The sequence below is a fragment of the Apis laboriosa genome, unplaced genomic scaffold (genome assembly GCF_014066325.1).
Source record: "Apis laboriosa isolate Shangri-la unplaced genomic scaffold, ASM1406632v1 scaffold112_cov148, whole genome shotgun sequence".
NCBI lineage: Eukaryota > Metazoa > Arthropoda > Insecta > Hymenoptera > Apidae > Apis > Apis laboriosa.
In genome coordinates, this window is record NW_025220865.1 from 3,387,560 (window position 1) to 3,413,766 (window position 26,207).

The following is a 26,207-nucleotide window of genomic DNA, read 5'->3' on the forward strand; positions in this document are numbered from 1 at the left end:
CTCTCGTTGCACACTCGACAATCGAACGCATACACCTGCGCTCGCGTGCAGTTACATTTTTGCGGTTGACGCAACCATTCTGTTCATCGGCCGCGTAAATATGCGCGTGATTACTTTTAATTCCCTCTATTTGTCGGGGTTGCGTGAGCCGTTTCCCCTCTCATAGACTCATTCTCTCGTTTTTATAATTTTCGCGTGTTTCTGCTTCGATTGCTTGATTATTAGATGTTTAATAGGGAGAGTTCATAAGGCGATCTCTGTTTATTTATTTTATACGTGTAACGCGATGTCGAGATCAAAAGGATAATGTTTGTTGATTGGAACTTGTTATTGAATTTTAATGGACGATTTTATGTATCAAGATTTTCTCTGTTTGTACTAAGTAATTCTCCTTTGATAATGTAAAGGAAAAATAAAGTTTTTAAATCGGAAAGAAAAAGCAATAAAGAAAATATCAAAAAAATTAAATGAAGGAAAATATAAAATTAAAACTGAAATATAAAAGGAGCCGGAAAGAAAAGATAGATACATGCAGAGAAAGAAAAAGAAAAAGATAGTTTCTTAGAAAAGAAAATGAAAAGGATTGGAAAAAAAAGAGGGAAAGAAAATTAAGAAAGATAAAAAGTGCGAGAGAGAGGGAGAGAGAGAGGAGTAAAAATAGAGAGAGGGAAATGGTATGAGGGAAATGCGCAGGTAGCTTTGCAGTTGAAATTTTCCGATCCGCACGTGCAACGCGCATGCCGGGGATGCAATTCGCAACGTTAACAGTTATTTCGGCGGAAATCCGTTTTTGGGGCTGGGACGAGATCGTCGAATGGAATTTTACACTGTATATAGCTTATTGCACGCCCGCGCAACTTTCAGCTGCGGGCTAATTGCGTGCGTCCATTTTCTTCCCTCTACAACTTTCATCTGTTTACTTCGTTAACATGAACTTTGCAAAATCACAGATTTTTTTTTTCCAATGATGAATATATTTCTTTTAATTGGATAAAATGATATATATTCATTACAATATTTTTTTCTTCTTTTTTTAAAAGATACATTAAAATTTCAATCACAAAGTATCCAAACTCATACAATTCCATAGTATCTGATATTATTTATTCTCTATTCAAAAAATCATTGTTTTTCTATTCAAAGAATTTCTCGAGATATATATTCAATAATTCAATTGTAATAAAAGTCTAAAAACTCAATCAAAAAATACTCTAAACAATTTATCATTATCACAAAATTATATTTTATACGAATGCAGAATATTATCATCATTTTCTTAAAACATCTACACGTCCAATTATTCAAATATCTCCAAACGTAACAATCGTATATGCATGTCTATTGCATGTTTATAAATTTATTTTTCAACAACTTATTATCAATCAAAAATCTACATTTTTTATGCAAGAAATCATCCCTTGAAGCATTCATATTCAACTATTTAAATATTTCTAAACGCAGTAATTATATTAATTATTCATATCTATTTATTTCATTTCTAATATTTATTAAAACATTTTTAAATGAAACATATTGAAATTTGCCTTTATTAAAAGTATTTTCACAACTTACCATCATTAAAATACTATATTCTACATGCAACAAATCATTGTTCATTTCTTAAAAAATCCACATCCAATTTTTTCTCCATATTTCTAAAACAATTATATATTTAATTATGTAACTCTATTCAAACATTTCTATTATAATATCTATTATAAAACATTTTCAATATCTAAATTTCTTTTCCATTAAAAAACAACTTACCACCGATCAAAAAAACTTCAGACTGCAACAGATCATTTCTCAAAACATTCATATACTGTCTCGCTAATCATCCACCGAACTCATTCTCCCAAACTTGAACCAACCCCTCCCAATACAATTTTAATTCATCGACGAAAATACTGTCGACGGACTAACGCACGACCGGATCATTATTAAACTATAATTAGCGGTGGTATCGGTAGAGTGGAAGCGGTTCGTTGTATACATCCAAACTGCGAGTAACAACGGCGAAAGTTAGGGTGATGAACGAGAGATACTCGTGGTGTGGGTGTTGAGAGAAGAGGGGCGTGCGTTTCAGTCGATTCGTTTGCTCGTGTCATTTACCGCGGTCACGAGCGCTTCCGCCTATTCCGCAACAGCTTCTGGGATAGTAACACGCGAGCAGGTAACGTGTAACACACGCGTGTGCACGCACGCGTCCGCTCGCGTGTGCCTTGGCGAGGCCGCAGGTTGTTTCGAGATTACATATCATTATTCCGCATGGTTGCTCCAGGCTCCAACCCCGAGCTACGTTCGCAACTAGATTACCAACGTTTGTAATGCGCCCCCCTTTCTCTGTCTTTTCTCTGCTCAGTCATTTCTGCATCTCTCCATCCTTCGATTTTCTCGAATCTCGCTTTCGCTTCTAATTATTCGGTGCGCATGGCATGGATACCCTCGATGCTTTCGGTTTAGTGGATTACAAACGTTGTGCCTCTGAAATTAATTTTGGATGATTGTTTATTAAAGAAGATTAAGAAAATTTTGCTGGAATAATGGCAGAGAAGAAAAATTCCTACAATCGAAGAAATTTATTCCAATGATTATCTAAATGATTCAAATTTTCAACAGATCAATTTGGATATATGTGTAGTATAGTATATGTTCTCTCAAGAGTGATTTTTTTTTCACCTTTTGGATTTATATTTTACTGTATTATATTTTTGGAGCACGTTATCCGAATGATGAAGAATTACTGCCACTTCCCTACAAAAAAAAACATTTTCTCTGAAATATCATTTCAAAAGTATTAAATTCAAATTACTTATATTTTTTAAATTCCAACTTATTTATATATTTCAATAAATTCTTATTATTATATTATAATCTAAGACAATCAATATTTTTTTATTAAAACAAATTTAATAGAAATTTTCACAAATTTAAAAATTATACTTCTACCTTCATAATAAGTCTATAATATTTATCAAGTTCATCTTCATCAAATATCAACCATTCTAAAAAATTTCAAAAATCATAAATGGAAACATTTTTTCTCAAAATTCAAAAAATATTCTATTTGGAATGGATCATTTATATTTCTATAAATAGAAAATTTGTTGTTAATCTTCAAAATTACTTAAAACTTTCAAAATTATTTTTGCATCCATCCATATCTTTTTATTGTTAATCCAAGACAATCAATATAAAGACAATATTCTTTATCAAAAGAAATTTCATATTTTCTTTTTTATGAATACTTACCAAGATTATTTGTTTCATTTCCATCAAACAAATTTTCTAAATTCTAAAAATTATTTACTTCAAGTGGAAATATTTTCTATAGGCATCATCTTTCAAAACATTCATCATCAAAATAGCAAATTCGTCTCCAAAGTCAAAATTACGAATTTTAATTTCAAATTCACCTGTATCTTCTTATTATTAATCTAAAACAAGCAAGCAATATTCTTTATAAAAAAAGATTGTCTATTATTTTTCCTATGATACTTACTCCAAGATTCATCTCTATCAAACAAACTCTCCATTTCAACAAATGTTAAAAATCATTTATTACAAATGGAAAATATTTTCTCTTAGACATCATTTTCCCAGATTCATCAAAATGACAAATTCATTAACCCAAAATCAAAGTTATTTTCGAATCTCTATTCTTATTATTAGTCTAAAACAAACAATATTCTTTATCAAAAAAAATTTTCTACTATCTTTCTTGATACTTACCAAAATTCATCTCTGTCAAACAAATTTTCCATTGCAACAAATCTAAAAAATCATTTACACACAAATACAAACACTTTCTCCTAGACATCATTTTCCAAACCATTCACCATAAGAATGAGAAACTCGTCGCATCGAGAGAGTCCATCCAGGTTTGTACCGTATGGCGGAAGTAAAAGCGGGGCGAACAATGTTACCGGTTCGGGGGCGACGTGCCTTTGGCATTGGAGGTCGAAGTCGCCACTATTAGATTGAGGTTCGGCGGTGGGCACGGCCGCCGCCGTCGCATCGGTTTACAATATCGTAAATCGCTTGCTAACCAGTTGGCCCCGCGGTATGCTAGGAATTCGGCTGCTGCTCCTCCACCTCCTTCTCCTATATCCATCTCTCTTTCTCCCGTCCATCTCTTCCTCGCGAATCCTTGTTCTATGATGCCCCAAACCATTCTAGCCAACCCATCCTATCCAGCCTCTATATACGTATGATCGAATAGGAGAAGATAGAACCGCGAAGGGGGTGGTGAGAACAGGAAGGACTCGAATACTCTTCGACTAACGGATGCAACAACGGTTGTCATGCATCGTTTACAAGCCGAGCATCGTCCGTTGTTGCGGCGAAACGGGCAAATTCACTCGCCGCCCTGTATGTTATGCACCCTTGAATGGACCACCAGATATTCGTACCCGACTGGATGCTTCCACTGGATCTTCGCTTGGACGACGGCCTTCTAATCCTCCTCCTTCTAATTTGCTTCTCCTCTATGTCGTAACGGGCCACGCCGGCTGAATATCAGTCGCGAGACATGCCGTGGAAAATTAACATAATTCCATGATTCTCGCCTAACGGTTGTTAGGATTTCTGTTATAGATCTCAGCGTTTTGCGGTGCTGGATTCAATTTGGTGAAATGGTATCTGGGGTAGTATTAACAGGATAGTTTCAGAAGTTATCGTATTCGGATGTTGATATGAGATTGAAATGACGAAGTGATAACGTTTTCCTTGGCTAAAAAAGAAAAAAAGAAATATTACAATGATCGATCGAAACTTGTCAAATTTTCATTATTTAATTATAATTATTATCAATCGTTAAATAGACTAGATGAAAAATGAGATAATGAACTATAAAGGTGTATCTTTTTGTGTCTTCTTGTCATTGAAAAAAAAACTTTCATAACCTATAAATCAGTAGATCATTAGTGTTCGGAATTGGGCTGCAACATGAATTAGTTAAAATTTCGAATAAAATTACAATATCTTATTCATTCGCCGCTTTAAATAATAAAATATTCGACTAAATTATAAAAATAACTTTATTCTTACCTTTAATTACGTTAAAATTTTATCCATTTCTATTCTTTCATATCGTCTTCATTACTATCAAACGATCATACTATCGATCTTGTCAACGATTATAAGATTATCGATTTCTTTTCTCATATCGTTCCATCTGAAAAAAAGGAAAAAAATGCGGAAAAAGGAGGAAAAAAATAGAAAAAATAAAAAAAAAGAACGGTAATTGATCGGTCCGGCAATCAAACCGTTCCATCAAAGTGCCTTTTATCGCGGCGCTTTGTCACGGGCGTCGTTCCCCATTGGCGCGGAACGAACCAAAACGAGCGTAACGCCCCGAGCCTCGAGTGTCGGCCGCTTTGTGTGCGCGCGTGGAGCGGGAGATTCGAATGCCTGGCAGCGTGCGCGGTACCCTCTCGGCTCCCGTTTTCTCTTTGTTTGCCCTCGACGCAACGCGCCGCTTCTCTCTGTGTTCAACAACCGTCTCTCGCTTCTGTTCGCGACAATAACGTCGTTTAGCCTTATTTGTACGGAAGAGTAGAAACATCGATCGCGTGTAATTGACACTGTTGGTTTTCAAACAAGTTTGTCGTTCATTTCAATGTGCGTATGTCGAATTTAATTTGCGTTTTTGTTTTTTTCGTTTATTTCACTTCTCTCTGTTTTGCGAGATTTTGAATTGTATTTTCAGATGAAATTGATGAATTGATAGAAACAAATTCACAACAACAAGATACTATCTTGCTCTAAGAAATAAAAATTTTTATTTTTGTTTATGTATATTGGAAAATTTATTTTTTTTCAGTTCTACTTTTTAAACTATATATGTCAGATTAGTTTTTTTTCTTTTTTTCTGTAATTATAATTTTTAATAAAAGAAATATAAATTTATTCAAAATATAAATATAAATTTATTTGATAAAGTTAAAAATTAGTAATTGTCAAAATTAACCAGAAATTATGGAAAAGTTTTTGTTTATTCTATTGTAAATTATTTATATATAATTATTATTTGTCATGTATATGATTATTAATAACATTGGATATTAATGTTATTTTATTTAATTAATACCTCTATGATGCAAACAATATCTATGTCAAATCTTTTCAATTATTTATTAAAATTTATTAAAATTTATTAATATATTTCCACTCAATTTTATTATAGATTCATTTTTTGAATAATGACGAGGATAACAACATAATGCAATAATATATCGAGATCATATTTTAATTATAAAAATTCATAGAAATTAATTAATTTTTTATTAAAAAAATTTTTCATTTATTTTTTAAATTTTATAAAAAAATTTCTACTTTATAATTATATAATAATGAAAATTCAAGTTTATTCAAATAGAAAGATCTTTATTAATAATCTGTAGAATTCTTATCAACTTTTATTGATCTCCAATTTTATATCTACAATTCTATAAAATTCTTATTCAATAGTTCATTGCAGTTTTGGAATAGTTGTAATATAACCACAACTCTTTATGGAAGTTGCCAAGAAACTTTTTCTAAAAGAGTTTATTGAAATTTTCCAAGAATTTATTGAAACATTTCCAAATAACTTCTGTTAGAATTACAATTCTCTTTTCAATTCACTTTGATTCTCTATTGAAATATTTCTATCTATAATTTTTAAGATTTTTTAGTAACATTTTTATTAATTTTATCAATCAAGCAATAACCAATAATCAAGTTAACCATATTTGAAGTTCTATACATTTTTACCTTTTAAGTAAAATTAAAAAGTAAAATTAAATATAAATCTCTTAAAAAAAAAAACAACACAAATATGATAAAATTTTAGATTTTTTTTATATTTTAAAACATTTTATAAAATATTTTAACTTAAAAACGCAATAACAATCATAATGATAATGTTTAAAAACATTCTTCGCCAAAATATAGCTATTTCTATCTCACTTTTATATCGTCCACGATATTATTCATTTATTTTTTATTTTTAGCAAAATCAAACTTTCATTCTTCTCTAAAGCAATGAGTTTCGATAGATACACATATACAGTCATACCAAACGATCAAGAGACGCACGAAATGAACGAAAAACGCAGGGGGTGAGCACCAACATCACACCAAAGTAACGAACACCACCATTACAGTTCTCAAAGCGACGAGAGAGCACGCCATAATTACTGCCTTTGTTTCGAACAATTTATATTAAAATGGAAAGCAATCTGCATTTGCAAATTAAATGCGCGCCCCGTTTCCCGTCCAAACGTTCCGCTTCCAGGCTAGAAAGACACAGATAGATGATGAACACGATGAGCAGAGAAAGATAGAGAGAGAAAGAGAGAGAGCGTAGGAGGTGGATTATCGTGATGAAGAGGCAAGCAAACGACCAGCTTGGTTACCTGCGGCTTGGATCGTGTAAAATCAAACGGATACCTGTGTCGTGTTAATTGTGCGCTGGTAATCCATTGCCATTCATTCCGCCTTGTACAGTGTGTATAGTGATGATAGAAGATTGGCACTGGGCTTTCCAAGAGAATAGAAAATTATGGATTTTATAAGATTTAATAATTTGTACAATGTATTAATTAGGTTTAAATTGATTTTATTGAAAAATTGCTTATCTGTTAAGTGATAATTTCATTCAATTCTATAGTTTTGTTATTTGTTCGACTTTATTTTGTTTTAGGTTAATTTTGTGATAGTTTGATTAAGAGAAAATTTCTGAAGTACATAACGGTTTAGGTTATAAATTGTTCAAGATGTAAAGACAAATAAGATATGTATTTATATAAACTTTTTTCATTGTTTTTTGGTACACAATCAACTAATGAAATAAATCCTATAAATTATAAGACATTTTATATAACTATATATGATATTTAATAAAAATATTAAATATATATATATATATATATAAATTATACTTAGGTTATGATTTATAGGTTATGTCAGTTGAAAGTCATAACGTCATTCACAATGAAAGATAAATTATTTGCGAAACTTCCTCTTTATCCAAGATATTTCCAAATGAAAAAAAGAGAAGAAGAAATAAATAATGATAAAAAAATCATTTCCAACCAACCGATAATTATCAACCAGATCCAACCGTTCACATTGTCCGATATTCACAACCTCTCCAGATGTTTTTACATCAACTTTAGAGAAAATTACAGCCGCGATGCAGCGAGGTTATGTGCATGTTTCGAGGGATCGAAAGGTCGCAAGTATGGCACAAGAGGGCGAATGTATCGTTGGTTCGTTCAAGTCGACCAATTAGCACCGCTGATCAAGAAGGCTAATGGAGGTCGTGTTCAAGCCGCGGAACGCTTCTCAACTTCTACGCTGGTAGCGCATTTAGAGATGTTTGAATTATACCGATGCGCGACGAATCTTCGTATACATTATAGCATGAGATAATTCTCCCGTGATCATGAGGCCTTTCAATTAATCGAACGATATGCTAGCGACACGATTTTTTGGTTAAGTGATTTGTGTATGTTTAATATTACATGAGATGTGATAAAAAATTGAGTTACATAGTTCGTAAAAATTTAATCAGTGAAGTTTAAAAATTGTTTTCATATTTTTCAAAGTATACACGGTATATTTGAAAAGTAATGATGTTATATATTGAATCACAATATCTAAATATAAATTTTTTTGTGAAAAATATTGTTAAAATAAATTTTATATAGCATAAAAAACTTCGTTATTACACAACATAATTACAATGATATCTTATATCAATTTCAAATAAAACTTGACAATTTTACAAAAGATACGATGATTGTAAAGACCATCACGTGCATTACGTGCTTTCATCGAATTATAATTTTAGAAGGCGCTATTCCTCTTAAAGGTCTCCTTCATTCGAACCGTAAAGAAAGATAACGAGCCGTAAGAACGTTTTCCATGAAATGTTATCCGTGTAGCCAGATTTGCACGCGTGCACGCGGCTTCCTCGATGCCCAGGGCATCGTTCTCGATGTCTCGATGATGCCCCAGGCACGGTTCACCCTCGAGATTCCTTTCCGCGTAGAGAAGAGCGTTCCACGGGACCTGGCATTCTTTCGTGGATACTCAGCTTTATACCCGGAAGCCGTTCGTCGTGGATTTTTTTCTTTTTTCTTTCTTTTCTTTCTCTTTTTTTTTTTCGTTGAGTAAGAAAGGACGTGCTGACAGAACAAAAGAAAGCGTTGGCATACGATTTTGTTGCCGTGCCTTAGGAAATATATGAAGAAATAAACGTTTATCAAAAGGTTATAATGTTGGATCAATTTCTAATGACTGATATTTGATAGATGATATATCGTTTTATTTGCTGCAATTTTAGATTTTTAGTTTATGATTTTTTTATCATCCATTTTATCCAAGACATTTTTTTTTTCGAATAAATAATTTATATTGAATCGATATTTCATCGTTAGCTTGAATTGTAAATATAGGTTATATTTAATTTTAGCATAAACTTAAAAAAAAATTTACCTTGAATTTAATTTAAATCTAAACTTAACTGAAACTATAGCCCTATAGATTATATAAATCGAAACATTAATATTAGCGAAAAAAAAAAAAAGATAAATTTGAATATGATTTAAAGAAAAAAAAAACAACAATACATAGTTAAGTAAAAATAAATAATTATTATCTTTTCACGTAGTCAGTTTATTTAATCGTTAGCCACGTTTACAACCTCTCTCTTTATAATTCAACAAACCGAGATTTCCATTCTCCAAAAGCCACAAAAGACGACCACTTTATATGCACGAAAACAATAATGACAGTCTGGAAAGGATGCGGTATATTTTTAGCCAATTTTAATGACCCGTAACAGATTTCACAATCGTAAAAGAATATCAATGAGACGCGAGCCCTCGAACGAATAATAAAAATATTTTTTTCTATGTGAATCGTATAAGCCACGCCTGGAATGTTTTTCATAAAATTTCCAGGGTTCCGGTGAAAACATATTTTCAACATCAAGATATCGTATCGATGGAAGAGAAAAAAAAAAAAAAAAAAAAAAAAAAGAAAAAAATGGAAAACATAAAAAATATTCAAAATATGATGTTGGCCGAATGATTTTTTCGTGAAAGCGTTTCGTAAAACGCGCTTGAATTACAGATTCAATTAACACTTCGTTTACGATCTATTAAAACGACCGTTTTGCTTTTTATTTACGCACCATCGTACAAAATTTAGCAATTATTTATTTATTTATTTTTTTTTTTTTTAGAGTGAGTTATTTTATCTGAAAGTTTAATTTAGTTCACTATTGCGATAGATATCGAATCGTTCATTTCGAAAAATATTTTTAATTGAATATTTAAATTACTTAAATGTTTTGAATCGAATAAAAAAAATTTAGGAAATTATAGTTTATTAGGAAATTATATTCTTTGTTTTTGTTCAATAATTGATTGCAAATTTTTTGTAAAATTTTTCGAGAAAATTTTTAATTGAATATTTAGGAAATTAAATGATTAAAATCGAGTAAAATCGAGAAGTATATTTATGTAAAATTTATTTTAAATTTATAGCAAAATTTTTTACCAAATATTTTTTACCAAATATTTTTAATTCCTAAATAATAAAATTCCAGTAAAAAAAAATTTACAAAAATATATTTCATTTTCAAAAATTTTTTTAAAATATTTTTTTTTTATTTATCTATATAATTCATTTACAATTTCATTGAAATCTCTGTTATTAAAATTTCTAAATATTCAAATACACGATAGCTTTTAGAGGCCGAGACGAATTTTTGAAAATACGAAATGTGTACGTTAGTCTATTTTTAAATTTTGAAATACGCACCGGCCTTCCTCTTGTCATTCGATTTACGAGCTTGAAAATCGCTTTGATTTTCAAAGACAACTTAATATTTTTCGGCGATTCGAGGAAACGAATCGATTTTAAAAATCGTGACGAATCGAGTTCTCGATTTACGTAACCGGGATTAATCCTGAAGATGCTAATAATGGATCGAGTTGTTACATTTAGGCTTAGAATTTAGTGATTTATTTGGCAATTTTGGTACGTGACTTCAAGAAAAATACATATGTTTTATAAATATCACATGAAGGAAGAAATGATTTAATAGAATGAAAAATTTCTGTTTTTATATTATTATATTATAGCAACGTTATAATATTTCAATTACTAGTAACAATATTATATTTTGTAAATTTATTATTTGTAAATATAATTTAAGATTTAAAAAATATCTTTTGATAAAAAAATAATTTTGTAAAAATCGCATTAAAATAATACTGAAGATAACAAATAAATATATTTCCAAATGAACTATTCGGTCAAAAAATCCAGGAATCAAAAACAAATTATTTTAGCTCTATATTTGATCCAATGTAATCCAAACCAAGCAGTGTAGTCTAATTCAAATTTAATTCAGATAAAATAAATGTATATTTATAAATTGAAAAACTAAAAAAAAAAAAAAAGAAAAAATAAAATCGTTTCAATTATGAGCTTCCGAAATCAATCCAATCTAACTTAATCTAATTAAAAATGAACAAAAATTCACGTTCGTAGTATATATACATTAGAATTTTTCTCAATTCAATACTCTATTCTGAAAAAAAAAAAACATTTCTAATATCACTATAAATTCAATTGATACTTCTATTCTATCAATTTTAATTCAATATTCTTAATTAATTATAAATTGTATATTGTTGTTGCTTTAATAATATTAAAAATTCAAGAATTTATCAAAATAGGTATAGGTTAAATGAAAATATTGTGAAAGGGAATGATGTAAAGTAGATTTTATCCAAGGTTTCACTCGAAATTCAATTGTTTATTGATGAATAAACATAGCGGGAAAGTGGAAACTATTATATGTACTTATATTCATAAAAAAATTCTAACTACACGAGTAGATATCTAACATTAACTTACCTTCTAAAAAATAATAAATTAAGGGGTTAACGATGCGGTTCGATGTAATCGCGTTACATAACCTCGCTTAATGGAAAAACGTGCACGTTTATATTCACTCGTTTGCTTGTTTCTCGTCTCACGCTTTCCGAAGATGCTCGCGAGCGTAACCACGAGTTGTCCGTTCGTAAGCGAGCGGATTGTAACAAGTCGATTTCACTATAGTACCACGTGAAAGTCAGGACATCCGGTCCTTCGTAGCGAACGCAAAGAAAAACATGCTTTGCGTGCGCCATCTGTTATTATTGTTATTATAATTGCATTACGCCATGTTAAGCCGAGTACGTGTAATAATTCATTGCATTTGTGGTATTCTTCGATGTCATGAACGTTGCACTTGCGGTACCCAATGATATTTGAAGAATTATTTTGTTACTAGAAATTATTTATGACATTAGGTATTTGAAAGAATATATGAAAAAGTTTATTCAATACATACACATATATTATTATACAAACATTATTAAGTTATATAAGTAATAGCTGGAACATTTAGTTTTTTTAAAACAATTTATTTAAAACAAAATAATTGTGAATTTAATAAAACAAATATTAATTTAAATATATTATTATTACTATATTTATATAAAATATAGTGTATAAAATATATGAACTTCAATATCTTACTATATCAATCATTTTACTGTGGATTTTAAAACATTCAATAGATAAATAAAATATATTTTTGATTAATTATTTATCTTATTTATAAGAATATATAATTTGACATCAATTTTATAATGTTTCATCAATAAGTAAAAATTCATAAATTAAAATTTTTTGCAAAAGAATTTACTAAAAATTTGTCTTAAATAATTATTAGATAATAATTCATTTAAATTTTTAATAAATTGATTAATTAAAAATAATTATGGATAATTAACCCTTTTATTGTGTTCATAAAAAATTTTATAACTATATAAAAATTATAATTTTTTTGAAAATGATTATCAATATCATAAATTTAGCTTTTATACACCATAAAAGGATTAAAATTAAATATATTCTAATCATCTAATCAAGTTTTGGCAATTTTTACAGGATTATGAAAAAAAACAAGAACTAGAAGAAATAAAATAATTTTAGAAATAATATTTTTCCATTGATTAATAATTATGATTATAATTAACATATAGAAATATTCTAATAATAAATTAGAATAAATAATCAATACAATATTATAAAACATTCATTATAAATATAAAATTTATAAATTCATATTAATTACATTTTAATAAATATAATCTCAGCTTTTTTCATTATCCTGTACTATGTATTTTTTAACAAAATAAATATCACAAATTATTATATTGGAATAATCAAAATGAAAAAATTTAACAAAAATTTGACGACCATGGCGCAATACAGTTTGCGAATATTCAACGATCGCATGATTTCCCTGATTTGTACAACAGCAATTCTATATGTACGATCTCACTGTCTGCATTATAGGTGCACCCACGTCGCCGTCATCCTGACCTGCCCGAGAAATCCTCATGAAAGACTGGGAACTCAGTACTCAGAATAGCATCGGTATTGTAGCCATTTCTTTTTTTATTTCCCCCCTCTCCATTTCTTTTTAAATAGCCTGCCATTGAGGCTATTAAGTTACAATCTGTTCTTTTTATTTTATCTATTTTTTTCTTTTTTCTTTTTCCACTTTATTTTTCCACCTATATTTTTTTTTCGAATTTTTGTTTTTTTAACTAAATAACCAAATTGAAGTTTTATGTTTAATAATTTGTTAACGAAAAAAATCAATTTAATTTGAATTTTTCGTTTATTAATTTGATATCTCACAAATTAAATTTTTTTAATTATTTTTTATTTTCTTTTTTTTTAAATTTTTTTTTTTTTTTTTTTTTGTTACTTTTAAGGAGTACTATTATGCTTTGTCACTTTCGAAATTTCATTGTATTCACGTAAATCGTTCTTCAAAGAAATATCGTAACGCGTTTTCATGATACCCTTGGCGGACGGTGAATTTCTTCTAGGAGGCTGGATGATTTTCTAAATGCAATTCGCACGAGGTAGGTCATCAAATTCATCTCTGATAGTTTCTTGAAAGCATAGAAATTTTTTAATTTTTTGCAAATTAATATCTAGGCAAGATATCTCATAGAATACAAAAGTAAATTTCCAAATATTGTAGATTAAATTTGTTTAATAACTCAGAAAAATAAGTAAAACACAAGTAAATTTAGTAATAATTATAAATTTTTTAAACAATTATATAAAATTGAAAATTAAATATAAATTTAAACAAATTTTAAGTAATGCAATTTCTGTTGTAATAAATATTTTTTTATTATTAATAATTATTAGTAAAAACAAATTTTTTCTACAATATCTCAAAAAGTCAATTTTGAAAGGATTAAATATAAAAATTACTGCAATTCTTATAATTTTTTCTAATAAGCATTAAATTATCATTTAAATAATTTAAATGACATAAATGAATATTAAAACATAATGATTACATTAATTTTATTAATGAAGAAAGATAAGTTAATTTTTTTTCAGTATATTAGATAAGATAATTATTTAAAAATGTTTTAATTTTCATATCATTATATTCACATCATATCTTGCAAATATAGTAACATATTTACAAGAACAAAAATTGCTAATTAAAATTATTTAACTTTTATTAATTTTTAATTTCATATCAAAAGTTTTCATTTGATAAGAAAGTAACCTGTTAATTTTATCGCTGATTAAATTTTCATTATCTGTACTTTAAAAAGTAATTTTCTATTTTAAAAAATCTATTATTTATTTTAATTATTCTAATAACTTCTACTATCTAACTAAATATCTATTCACTTTTATTAAGTCTACTATTACTATACTATTTATTACAACAACTTTATACATTAAATCGAAGTAAGAATTTAATTATTTAATCTATATATAAATATATATATAAATCTATTTTTCATTTCAATAACCTTAATGTAAAATATTTTATTCTATTTATTCTTTTTAAAGTTTTTCCTTTTATTCTTTTATATTTTATTTTTAAAATTAATTTTATCATCACATATATATCCAATATCCAATAATCTTGAATTTTTTTGAGATTATATGTTTCTGTTCTCTAAAATAAACCTTAAATTTAGATGCATTATATCTTTTTCACAAAAGAATAAAAGAGAAGAAAAAGAACATATACATTTATCATAACTGATAATAAAAAAGAATCTTCTTTTTATTCCAAAAAAAAAAAAATCTCGATTCTAAAATAAACGAACCTAACTTCTCAACACGCGCGTCAATTATCTTCTTCCGATTCTTCATCGTAATCGATTGGCGCGAAAACACACCGCACGAGGTCGAATCGTAAAACCTCGTATATACCTCTTCTGTCCTTTCCTAGAATCCCCCTTCCCATCAACTCTCTCCCTATTCCAACCTATCTATACCTCGTTCTCCGTTCCTCCTGGCGCGAGAGTGGCCGCAACCGCGAATTACTTCGCAATTTCCCGAAATTGCGCAATCCGTGCAGGCTAATGGCCACCGGGCCGTTGCTGGTCGGACGCATGGGTGGGGATACGTGCGAGTTGTGTAGACGGGCGGAGAGGGAGAACGCGTGGGAGAAGTGGGGATGATGGTTCGAAGGGATGGACCACGACGGTGGCCACGGGGGAGGCCGACCATTAATTAAGCAAAATCATAAACCCGAGTTGTGCACGGGAAAGCGCGCACGGTTATATTGAAAAATATAAACGAATCGAGAGGGAACCCTGTTACTTTCACGATACCGTCGGTGTTTAGCCTAGCCAATGCACTCGAACAACTGCGGTGCGATGCAGTTTGCGTCAGAGAGGGATTTTATCATTGGCACCATTGCCGCGCCGATTGCGGTTTTCGTTCTTTGTGCACGCATACAGGATGTACCAGAGTTATAGACATTGAAATTAAATTATGATAAAATGAAGATAATATTCAGAAATTTTTTGAAAATCTTTTATGTGCAAATTTTATTGCTGTAAAGTTGTGGATAGAAATAGAATTGAATTAGAGGTATTTAGATTTTTTTTTTTTTTGAAATTTCGAATATGTGTGTTCAAGAATTATAGAATTGGATTGAAAATAAAATTGATATGTTAAATTAATGAATCCGATGTAAAGAATAAATTTATATATGAATGATATTTAGATATGAAAAATAAAGACTTAGAAATAAATATTTAGTTAATATAAATTCTAATCTTAAAACTTCGAGAGTTTTTCTTTTTGAATTTTTAAAAATTTTAAAAACTTGAAGTTTTTTCAATTTATGAAATACTAAAATCATTGAGAATCAATTTCATGAAATGAAAATATCCCTTAAATTTATTAGTAGATAGTTTATATATTATAATGATATTATAATAAGTAAATAAATTGAATGATGTAGAGAAATACAATTGCTAGATAAAAGTTAAAGAATTTTCTTTATTGTTATATTTTCTAAATTAATTTTATAATGTAAACGATATTTTATTGGAATAAACTGATTACAGATCTTAATTTCTAAATTAAATATATTTTGTTAAAAATAAACGTGTATCTAGATAAATTAAAGTATGCATATACATGTACACCAATTTTCTCTTTCCTGTTTGTTGTTTTTTAATGACCAGGGCAAGTAATTATTGAACAGGCTAATTGCCCTATTTCTTATGATAACTTCATCGAACAGGATCATGCCCAATTACGATTCTTCGAACGTGTTACCGATATATATCGTTCGCCTGCTTCTCCGTGACATACCTCTAGAAAAAGTAAATCAAGAAAGATTGAGAAAGATGGAAGAGGAGATAGAAGAAAAAAAAAAAGATGGAAAGAAATTGAGAGTAAAAATAACCAGTCTGGACGGCTAAACATAGCGATTAGTTTGTGAAAAATCGACAATATATTCTCGACTAGCGGTGGCTGAGTTTCTTATGTAGTCTTTCCGATGCCAAGCATTAAAATAGTCGAAGGGAAGTCATGTTAACTGGAAAGTGGCATAGTTTGGCGTTATAAAATGTTGATCAGAATTTTTTAATAATGTTGATTGTTGGATTATTTATGTATCGAGATACATATATTGGATAATATGTCGTGTTTCATAGTAAATCGTATTTAATCTATCATATAGTATAATAACTATATTGTCATATCTAATATTTCATATTGGATAATATCTCTATTCAGATATTGTATAGATGTTATCGAAAAATTTTAATTAGGATATATTTATATATTCGCACGTTAGTTTCATGATATTTATATGATAATAAGATTTTAAATAACAGAATTTTTTCAATTAGATGATTCTTTTTATAAAATATAATTAGAGAAGACGATTTTAATATATTTTAATTTCAAATTTTTATTTATTCAATGATATGTATCGATGATTATTTAATGATAGCTATTTAGAATATTTATGCATTGATATGTTAATTTTTTAATATCAATTATATATCAATATCTTGAACAATTGAATAGGATGCTAATTAGAAAAAACGGTAATGATTATCATAAAAGGTATTGAATGTTAAGATTAAAATTAAAAAAATTGAGCAAATCTTAGTATTCAACTGTAAAACATATTATATTCACAAAAGTTTTCCAATAGTATCCAGGTTCTTTTATACAATTATTACACACAAATCTGAAAAAAACATCTATATATATCTACTAAAAAAATGTTCAAATCGTCGAACTCGTGGAAAAGGCAAAAGGGTAAGCAAGCGGCAGCGTCGAGCTAATAACAATTTATTTGCAATTCCCGGAGTTCCCCAGCTCGAGACGACAGCGGAGAGAGAAGAAAAGTGGAAAAAAGTAAGAGAAAGAAGGATAACGACAGAGAACCGTGGCTCGCGCGTGTGTCGCAATGTCCCTTAACGGCTGACGGCTGTTGGAGAACCGGTCGACCTCGATACACCTCGGCTTGCCTCTCCGCTAGGTACTACACTGGTTAATATACGTATTTTCGATAGAAGTACCACGTCCGGTTTCAATGTATACGAGCGATTATTTTTCCGGCTGGTAAGTTTGTGTAATACGTGCGTAATTAGATTCTTGCCAGTATCGTTTCTTTTTTTCGAACTTTCAATGATAGAATCGAGCCTGTTTGTGCTACGTTTTTAAAACATATTGTATGCTGATAGTATTCTGTAATTTGGAATAGAAATTGTACAGTGAATAAAATCTATTGACAATTAAGAATTAAAATTGAAGACTAAGAATTTGATAAAGTTTTAAGTTTGATAAAAGGTTAGTTTGATTAAAGGTTATTTTTGTTGATTTTATAATTTTTATACTATTTAAAAATTAATAGGTTCAAAATATAACAACAAGAATATGAAAAAAATACGTTTTGAAAGTTGAAAATTAAAAACTTGATTTAAAAAATATAAAAATCATAATTCCTTACCTTTCGGAATTCTAACTAGATTATTGTCGACTGTATCTGATTTGACCAGACCCGATTCAACCCGAACTAAGCCGAGTTGATCCGATTTAATCCGACTCAAACCGATCTGAAGACCCGAAATCATCCGAGTATCACAGGTTATCGAAAAATTTTTGCTTCGATTTAAATCTGAAATATTGAATATCATATCCATAAAGAAGATCAGCTCTTTTTCCGAAATATGTCATCAAAGAAATTGAATTTCTGGAAATTCTAAAATGGTTAATTTTTTCATATTAAAATTATGAACGAATTATAAATTTATTCATAAATAATAATGGAGCAATATACGAGATACGGAATAAACGATAGCAGATTAGATTATTAGATTAACAAATTAAAAAATAGGTTAGAAAATAAATTAATTTCGAATATCAGTTGAATTTATTTCAATTATTTATGAGACATATTAAAGTTATTGTATGCGTGAATGGAATTGAAAATCTTTAAATTATAAGATAAAAAATTATTAAATCATTTGATAAAAAATGAAAGATTGAAGAACATAAACAATAATGCACATGCAAAATTTTAACATTATATTTAAAAATAATAAACTATATCATAATTAAAAACTTAATACTTCTTATTACTATGTGAAAATTATTAAATTAATTTAAAGAGATATAATTAAGCTTATTGATGTCTTTATATGATATGAATCTGCTCCATATTACGCTATTATAATTAATCAATAATAATATAATACAAGCACCGTTTTGAATTCTATACATAACCAACAATTTTATTTTTATATGGATATCTTCAGATGTAATTGGATTGCTTTAAATTGTTCTATTAATTAACTATAACACTATTCTTTATTAATTATAACTATCTTATAAATATCTTACCATAATAAAGTGAATATACTTAAAATAAATGGTTTTATTGAAAATTTAATTAATATACATTGATATTAATATATTTAATCTGTAATAATTTAATTATCTGTAATAATTTCACAGAATCAAATTTAAATAATGTAAAATTTAAAATATTCCAATGAAAGAAAAAATTTTAAATAGATTATCGGACGTTAACGTTTTCATATTATGTAAAATTTTTGAAATAAAAAAATTTTTTTTAAAAAATAGATATTACAAAAATAGATACAAAAGAAAATTCTCAAATTTAAAAAAAAAAAATTAAATTTATAGTCGATTGAAATATTATTTTTAAAAATTATTTTTATAGTCGATTGAAATATCTAATTCACGAGAAGAAATTCAAGTATAATAAAAAAATAAATTACATTATACAATGTATACCATATAATAAATAATTCATATATTCATAGTATTTACGTGTAATGTACCAACAATATACAATAGTTAAAGTTTATTCTCTTTGTTCTCCGTTTTCCGCGGAAAATCGGCTTGAGTACGTGTACAATCAGTAACAGTGGCATTGTCCCACGTTTTTCTTGCGGTGCATGCAACGGTAGTGCCCCATAATGTCTTCTTATCGTATACGCCTATCGTTCGCGTTATTAAAAGGCGCGAGCGCAGAGTACGAAAAACAAGCGTGGCAATTGTAGTATACCGGTATTCCAGTTTCCCTGCTGCGGTTCAATCGCACTTTCTCACAGCGTGTGCGCAACGAACGACACGCTGAAAGATATTTTATAGACCTGCTGCGTACCAGAAGTTGGATTATCTATTTGATATCTGTGTTAAAGGGAAAATTGCACGGGTGATTGTAAAAAATAGATTATGATATATTATCGAAGTATATAATGAAAAAATTGGATATATATAATATAATAAAATAATATACGATTTAAATGAAGATTCTTCTTAAAAAAAATTTTAGACAGTATGTGTTACAATAAAAGAATATAATTTAAGAATAATAATGTTTTTTTTTAATTCCTTTTCTCTTTCACTATAGTAATAATAACAAATATTTAATTTTTTTATATATCCTATTTTTTTTAAATAAATACAATAATTGTAAGTGACTTATTTTTGATATCTTTTATGAATTTTCGATAATTTTTTAATATTAATTTAATTTCTAAATGGCAACAAATAATGAAAAAAATCATTTCAAGTAATATTATATTTATCGATATTCAGAATAAGTAAATTCCTTGGTTTTCTGTCGTCTTTAATTGGTTATAATTATCTTGACTCAAAATTATCGAAAGCAAAATGGTCAGGCATGGATCATTCTGTCGATAAATTAACAATTAACGATCCACAACTACCACCTGCGGCGGGTCGGAATTATAGTCGGGAATATCGGAGCTAGAATCGCGAATAGACTTAATACGGTATATTATAACAATCGTGTCGAATCGGACCGATTTAATGGCGGCGCGGCGCATGCCATGGAAATCAATTTTGCATGCGGAAACAGAAAGAAAGCGCATTCATAACCGTGATTGATTTCGCGATGCACGAAACAATTTTCAGATAACGTTCGGCGTAATCACTTTGAAATATTATATTCATTATGGATAATTATAATTGGGCACGTTCCACTGATGGATATTTATGCTTATCGCTGTTTGAACGTCCTCTATAAGCTTATGTGTTATCGCCAGGATGTATTACGAGTCATTGAATTTGAGGAAAAATACAGTTTTCGAGGCGAAAAAGGAAATTATTTAAGAAAAAAATAAAGAAAAAATTTATGCATCGTATAATTTATTGGATTATAATAATCTTTGAAATTTTGAGCAATTTATGGGAACAAAAACGAAATATAAATCGTACTTTCTAAAAATATTGTTGGAAAAATATAATTTTTTTTAATCGATATATTCCTTGATTGGAAGAATTTAAATTGAATAACATAATCATTCTAGAAATATCTTTAATGATCGTAAATTGAAAATTTAAAAATTAATAAAAATTATTTCAATTGAAAAATTTATTCAACGTTAGAACAATATTATTACGGAAAAAATAGTTCTTAAAAAAAAAATTAGATAGTAGACACAAATATAATAGAAGCTAAGTGTACATTTTGTAAAAAAGTTACATTCAAGATCTCTTATTAAAATTTTTTAAATTTTTTAAATCAATATCAAAATTTATCAAGAAATTGTTAATAGAAATATTATTTTATTCAATACAAATTTTCTAACCTAATTTCAACTATCCAATTTCTCACCTAACCTCTCCATCTTCCCATGCCATCCCGCGAATCGCGCTAATATCAAGCACCTCGATCACAGTCATTCGTCACTTGTTCCTCCATACCCATCATCGGATGGTGTGAATCGATAAAAAGCACGGAGCGGTGTACAAATAAGAGGAAGGAATCGCTATATGTCGCGAAGTATCGGCCAATGGTATAATTTTGTAATCAAACAACCTGGTGTACGGCTGTTTAAGGCTCGAAACAAGAGGTTGGACGATGGCCGACGTCGGCTGATTCTCGGCACACCAGAGACGGCTCCCTGGAAAATCCGGTCGAACCGGCCGAAGGCAAAGAAGGGACGTGTGCTGCGTGTCGGCGCATGATTCCTCCTCTGTCGAGATCAAAGACAGGCGAACAGCGGCAAAGAAAGCAATCGTTCGAAAAGAACGAACGATGGCTATAGAATGGAAGTCGATCTTCGTCCCTCGTGTTGGCTGAAATCACGCGAAGGTGTATACCGATGATCGTTAGTCCGATCGAGAACGACAAAAAGGGAAAGTCGTTTGTTTGCCGACTCTCTTAATGGCCGTCTTCGGCCGAGTTGGTAATTGGCGCGTCCGCACACGTTCCCCCTCTCAACGCCGTGAGCATCTTTCTTTCTTTCTCCCACTATGCATTTTCATACCGTGCGCACACCGATCACTTTCATCCCCTCTCTTTTCTCACGTGTTTCGTCGCTCGCCGCACTTGTCACACCCCGCTCCTTCCAAGTCGTTGCACCTACTCGAAGACCCTTTTTCCATCCTATAGCTCGCAGACTTTCGTGGCCGCATCGAACATTTGAAACGGCTAACGTTTGCCCAGTCACTTACTACTCATGAATACTTTAACGGAAACGGTCTGCGTCGCGAGTAAATCGTGGACCGTTCGTTCGTTTGAATTGCGACTCGCTTTGTCCTACGCCGACGTGGAAGCTGGAAAGAATCACTATCTTTTGACGAAAGAATGATGTATCTTTTTTTTGTTATTGTATAAAGTATATGATTTATATTGTATAGAGTATTGTTTCTCAACATTTTTCAAAGATACATTTTTCCATTATAATATTTTCTATAGTATTTTCTATATAAATAATGATTTTAATAATTAAATGGAAATGTTAAGAATTTTAATTTATTGAATCTCTTAAGGTATTATTCGCAGATTTATAGAGATCTTATTAAAAATATTGATTTTTCTATAATAATAAACAATGTATGTTAATATAGTAGAATAAAAATAGTAAAAGATTAATTTACACCATTATAATTCTATATAGATAATTCATTATTATCTATGTAGAACAAAAATAATAAAAGATTAATTTACACCATTATAATTCTATATAGATAATTCATTATTATCTATTCTGCAATTTTGTTCACTTATCATCTTTATGATAATTATTATTACTATATTTTATAATTATTTATTAATTAAAATTTATTTATTACTTAAAATTAATACTATATCTCAACTATATCTATATATCAATACTATATCTTAGATATAAAAATCCTTCCATAAAACGATATACCTAAAAAAAAATGTAAATACACTTTAGTTCTAAATGAAAACGCATATTTTATTTTGCATATAAATATACGTACACAGTGCACAAACCTCGGCGGTATTTCCACAACAGCCGCCGTTCTTCGAAATTCCTCATCAGTTTTCCTCCTCATCCCTCTTCTCAGCTACCGACTGTTCCGTCGAAAAGAAGCAACACGCGTTAATCCCCGACTTAGCGAAGGGACACACGTTCGTTACACGCGTGGTGCACACGCGTGCACGCTCGTAACTCGCGTTGACGCGTACTAACGGTTCGGCAAACGACGTGCAGGGGTTGCTGGCGAGTTCATGTGCGAGCGTCACCCATCCAACAGGGCGACATAACTTTCCAGGCGAGACACGATGTGGCCGCAACCCCAACGTAGTGGTATACAACTGTGAAATATACTCGATGAAATTAGCGAAGGATAGGAGTTAGAGTCGTGGACAACAATTTTTCCTTGCATTTGCTGTGTTTTATTTGCAGATGGAATTTCATTATAAACTGATAATATATTTATTTATTTTTTTACGAGACAGTGAAATTTTATATAATGATCTTATTCATATAAATATAATTTTTATATGATTTTTAGTAGTGAAAATAATTTCATTATTCAAAATGAAATAACTTCTTCGTTCTAATTCGAAATGGAATTTATTCATAAAGTGATTATCGGTCGTTAAAATATTTTTTTTTAATCACATGCAAAAGGAAATTTTATTGTAAAAGAATTAATATAAATATTCATTATCCCTTCGATAAATTTTTAAACATTTATATATTCTAATAAAATCAATTTGATACTAAGTTTAAAAGGAATTTATTGTATATTATTTATTATCTTATTATTATTAATAGGAACTTATAATATTTTAAAATGCTTTTACTTTAAACTAGTGAGTTGTAATTCTTATACTCTTTTTGCTATTATTTTACCTTTCTACGATCCAATTCCATCGATACTTTTGGAAGTATTAACTCAATATCAATTTGATATCAAGTTTGAAAGTAGAACTTTTAAAACAGTTTAAAGTACTTCAAACTAATATCACTTACAATTCTTACATACTTTTTTTCTGTTATTTTTCTTTGCAAAGATTTTAATAAAATTTCAATGAGTTTTACATATAAAATTCTAACTGTGTATGATTTTTTTGTCTATGATTTTATAATTATCAATGATAATTATGGAGATGAAATAGAATACAGATTTGATTTTTACTTTCTAATAATAACATAAAAAGCATTTTAGATAGAATGCATCAATAGAATAATTAATAAAAATTAAATTCATTTCATTTAAATAAAACAAAGAATTGGAGAAATATAATTAAGAGATATTTAATCATGAATTATCGTTCCCTTCGTTCTGAATTAATACATTCCATAGAGATTGTCTTTTTGCATATCCAGCATAATTATTCAGTTTTTATGGATGCACCGATGTGTTTTAAATAAAAGCATCGTTTCTCCGCGAAACAATCGAGGACGAGTGATTTTCCATATTCGACATTAGCTGGTTTACGGGCAGATTAATTACGTTTGAATAATGCATGCTGTGTTAATAAATCTCCGCAAATCGCCACCGAGAGAAATACAATCGAATTGTTCCACCAATCGTGCCTCTTTTTTTTTTCTTGCTACTTTGTTGTACGTGCGCGAAACGCAGATTTCAATTAAAAATAACAGAAATAAAATAACACAGTTTTTGTGAAAAATACATTTTGACAAAAAGTTCGTAAATAAATTGTAGATTTTATATCAGATTTACGAGTAAAATACAGTTTTCAATTAAATGTCTATAAACAGAATTTTGATAAACGCCAATTTCGATAAAAAAATTGATGATACGGACTCGAAAGAATTTTTTTACATAGGATACAGATTTCGATTAAAAAATTCGAACAAAAAAAAGAAAACAAATTTCAAAAATTAAAAATAGATTACTTACGAAATTATAAATACTATACACTTATATTAAAAACGTTTTTTCTCATTAAACAGGTTGAATAAACTTCGATCTCGACTACTTTAAACCGATTTAATATATTCGAATTTTATATCTGGCTCTATCCTTTTACGAACGTTGACACTTCCTTCGATGCCAAATTCGCTCTGCATTGCATACTAGTGGCTTAGTTTTGCGAATGATATCATCGACTGATTTATGGCACACTCTATAGTAACTTATATTAGTCTACTCTTAATTTTGAGAACGATATCATTTAATTATTTATAATAGTAATAAAATTTAATATTATTAGATTAATTTAATTAGATATTAATATATAATATATAGTTTATAATTACGAATAAAATATAAATACGTATAACAAAACTAAATAATAATTTAACACGACGTGACTCATGTTCACAACTAAATTGAATTATATAAAGCAAAAGAAAAAAGTACCTAGAAAAGTAGATACAAGTGCCATCTATTTAAAAAAGTAGAAATTTGCTTATAGTGATATATATTTTTATCCAATAGAAATTATCTAAAAATTTTTTTTATAATTTTCATGCAGAAAAAGTAATTAAAATATTTATGAATTATTTATATCATTTTTCATGATAAATTTTGCAGTTTAAAAGATAATTGCTATATAAATTGTTTTTTACTTGAAAAAATATTTAGACTATATATCACGTGATCTCAATTTCTAATGATGGCGTTGTTGTTATGTATTAACTATCACATAAAATTTTTTTTATATTACAATATTATTTTTTAAATCAGAATAAAAAAATTTCATATTTATATATAATTATAATATAAACAATCTATTACTATTACATTAAATATTTGTAAATTTCATATAATATAACAATAATATATATATTTATCGCTTGTATTTATATTTTTAATCTTATTGAATCAGTCACAGTACTTACAGAAAGATTAAAGAAATTCTTTTCTTTGTATTTTGATCACGATTCGATTTCTTGGTCACGCTCTACGAAATGGTTATTCGCATGGAGAATTGTCTCGTGTCTTCATTCGATTCGGAACATTTAGTAGACATTAAGGTGCGATCATATGAATATTTAATCGGTCTGGCATTTTAATTTATTCAAATTAAAAGTACCCGTGGCGAACATTTACCC

The 26,207-nt window shown here is 28.9% G+C and overlaps 1 protein-coding gene and 3 long non-coding RNA genes across 15 annotated transcripts in view; 1 reads left to right on the forward strand and 3 right to left on the reverse strand.

Annotated features, from left to right (window-relative positions):
- Positions 1-26,207, forward strand: part of LOC122713346 (protein scalloped) — a 179,095-nt gene that overhangs the window by 69,156 nt on the left and 83,732 nt on the right. For 5 of the 11 annotated variants that reach the window (XM_043933726.1, XM_043933744.1, XM_043933718.1 and 2 more), the window contains one exon: positions 13,414-13,494. The exons of 5 other annotated variants lie outside the window; for them this stretch is intronic. In XM_043933726.1, the coding sequence (XP_043789661.1) occupies positions 13,458-13,494 (37 nt within the window). In that variant the 5' untranslated portion in view covers positions 13,414-13,457. Of the gene's footprint in view, positions 1-13,413; positions 13,495-13,955; positions 13,992-26,207 lie in introns of all 11 variants that reach the window. One more of the 11 variants, XM_043933788.1, reaches the window with a different exon arrangement.
- LOC122713849 lies at positions 1,518-2,717 on the reverse strand. Its single transcript, XR_006346535.1, has 3 exons — positions 2,568-2,717; positions 1,768-2,484; positions 1,518-1,655 (listed from the first exon to the last, which is right to left on the reverse strand). It is a non-coding gene; the product is annotated as an uncharacterized LOC122713849 (long non-coding RNA).
- On the reverse strand, positions 3,551-12,111 carry LOC122713855. 2 transcript variants are annotated; one of them, XR_006346536.1, is made up of 3 exons: positions 11,923-12,111; positions 5,050-5,176; positions 3,551-4,732 (listed from the first exon to the last, which is right to left on the reverse strand). It is a non-coding gene; the product is annotated as an uncharacterized LOC122713855 (long non-coding RNA). The 2 variants fall into 2 exon arrangements; XR_006346537.1 differs by lacking the exon at positions 11,923-12,111 and adding an exon at positions 7,435-7,516.
- On the reverse strand, positions 23,054-25,397 carry LOC122713827. Its single transcript, XR_006346529.1, has 3 exons — positions 25,051-25,397; positions 23,155-23,491; positions 23,054-23,081 (listed from the first exon to the last, which is right to left on the reverse strand). It is a non-coding gene; the product is annotated as an uncharacterized LOC122713827 (long non-coding RNA).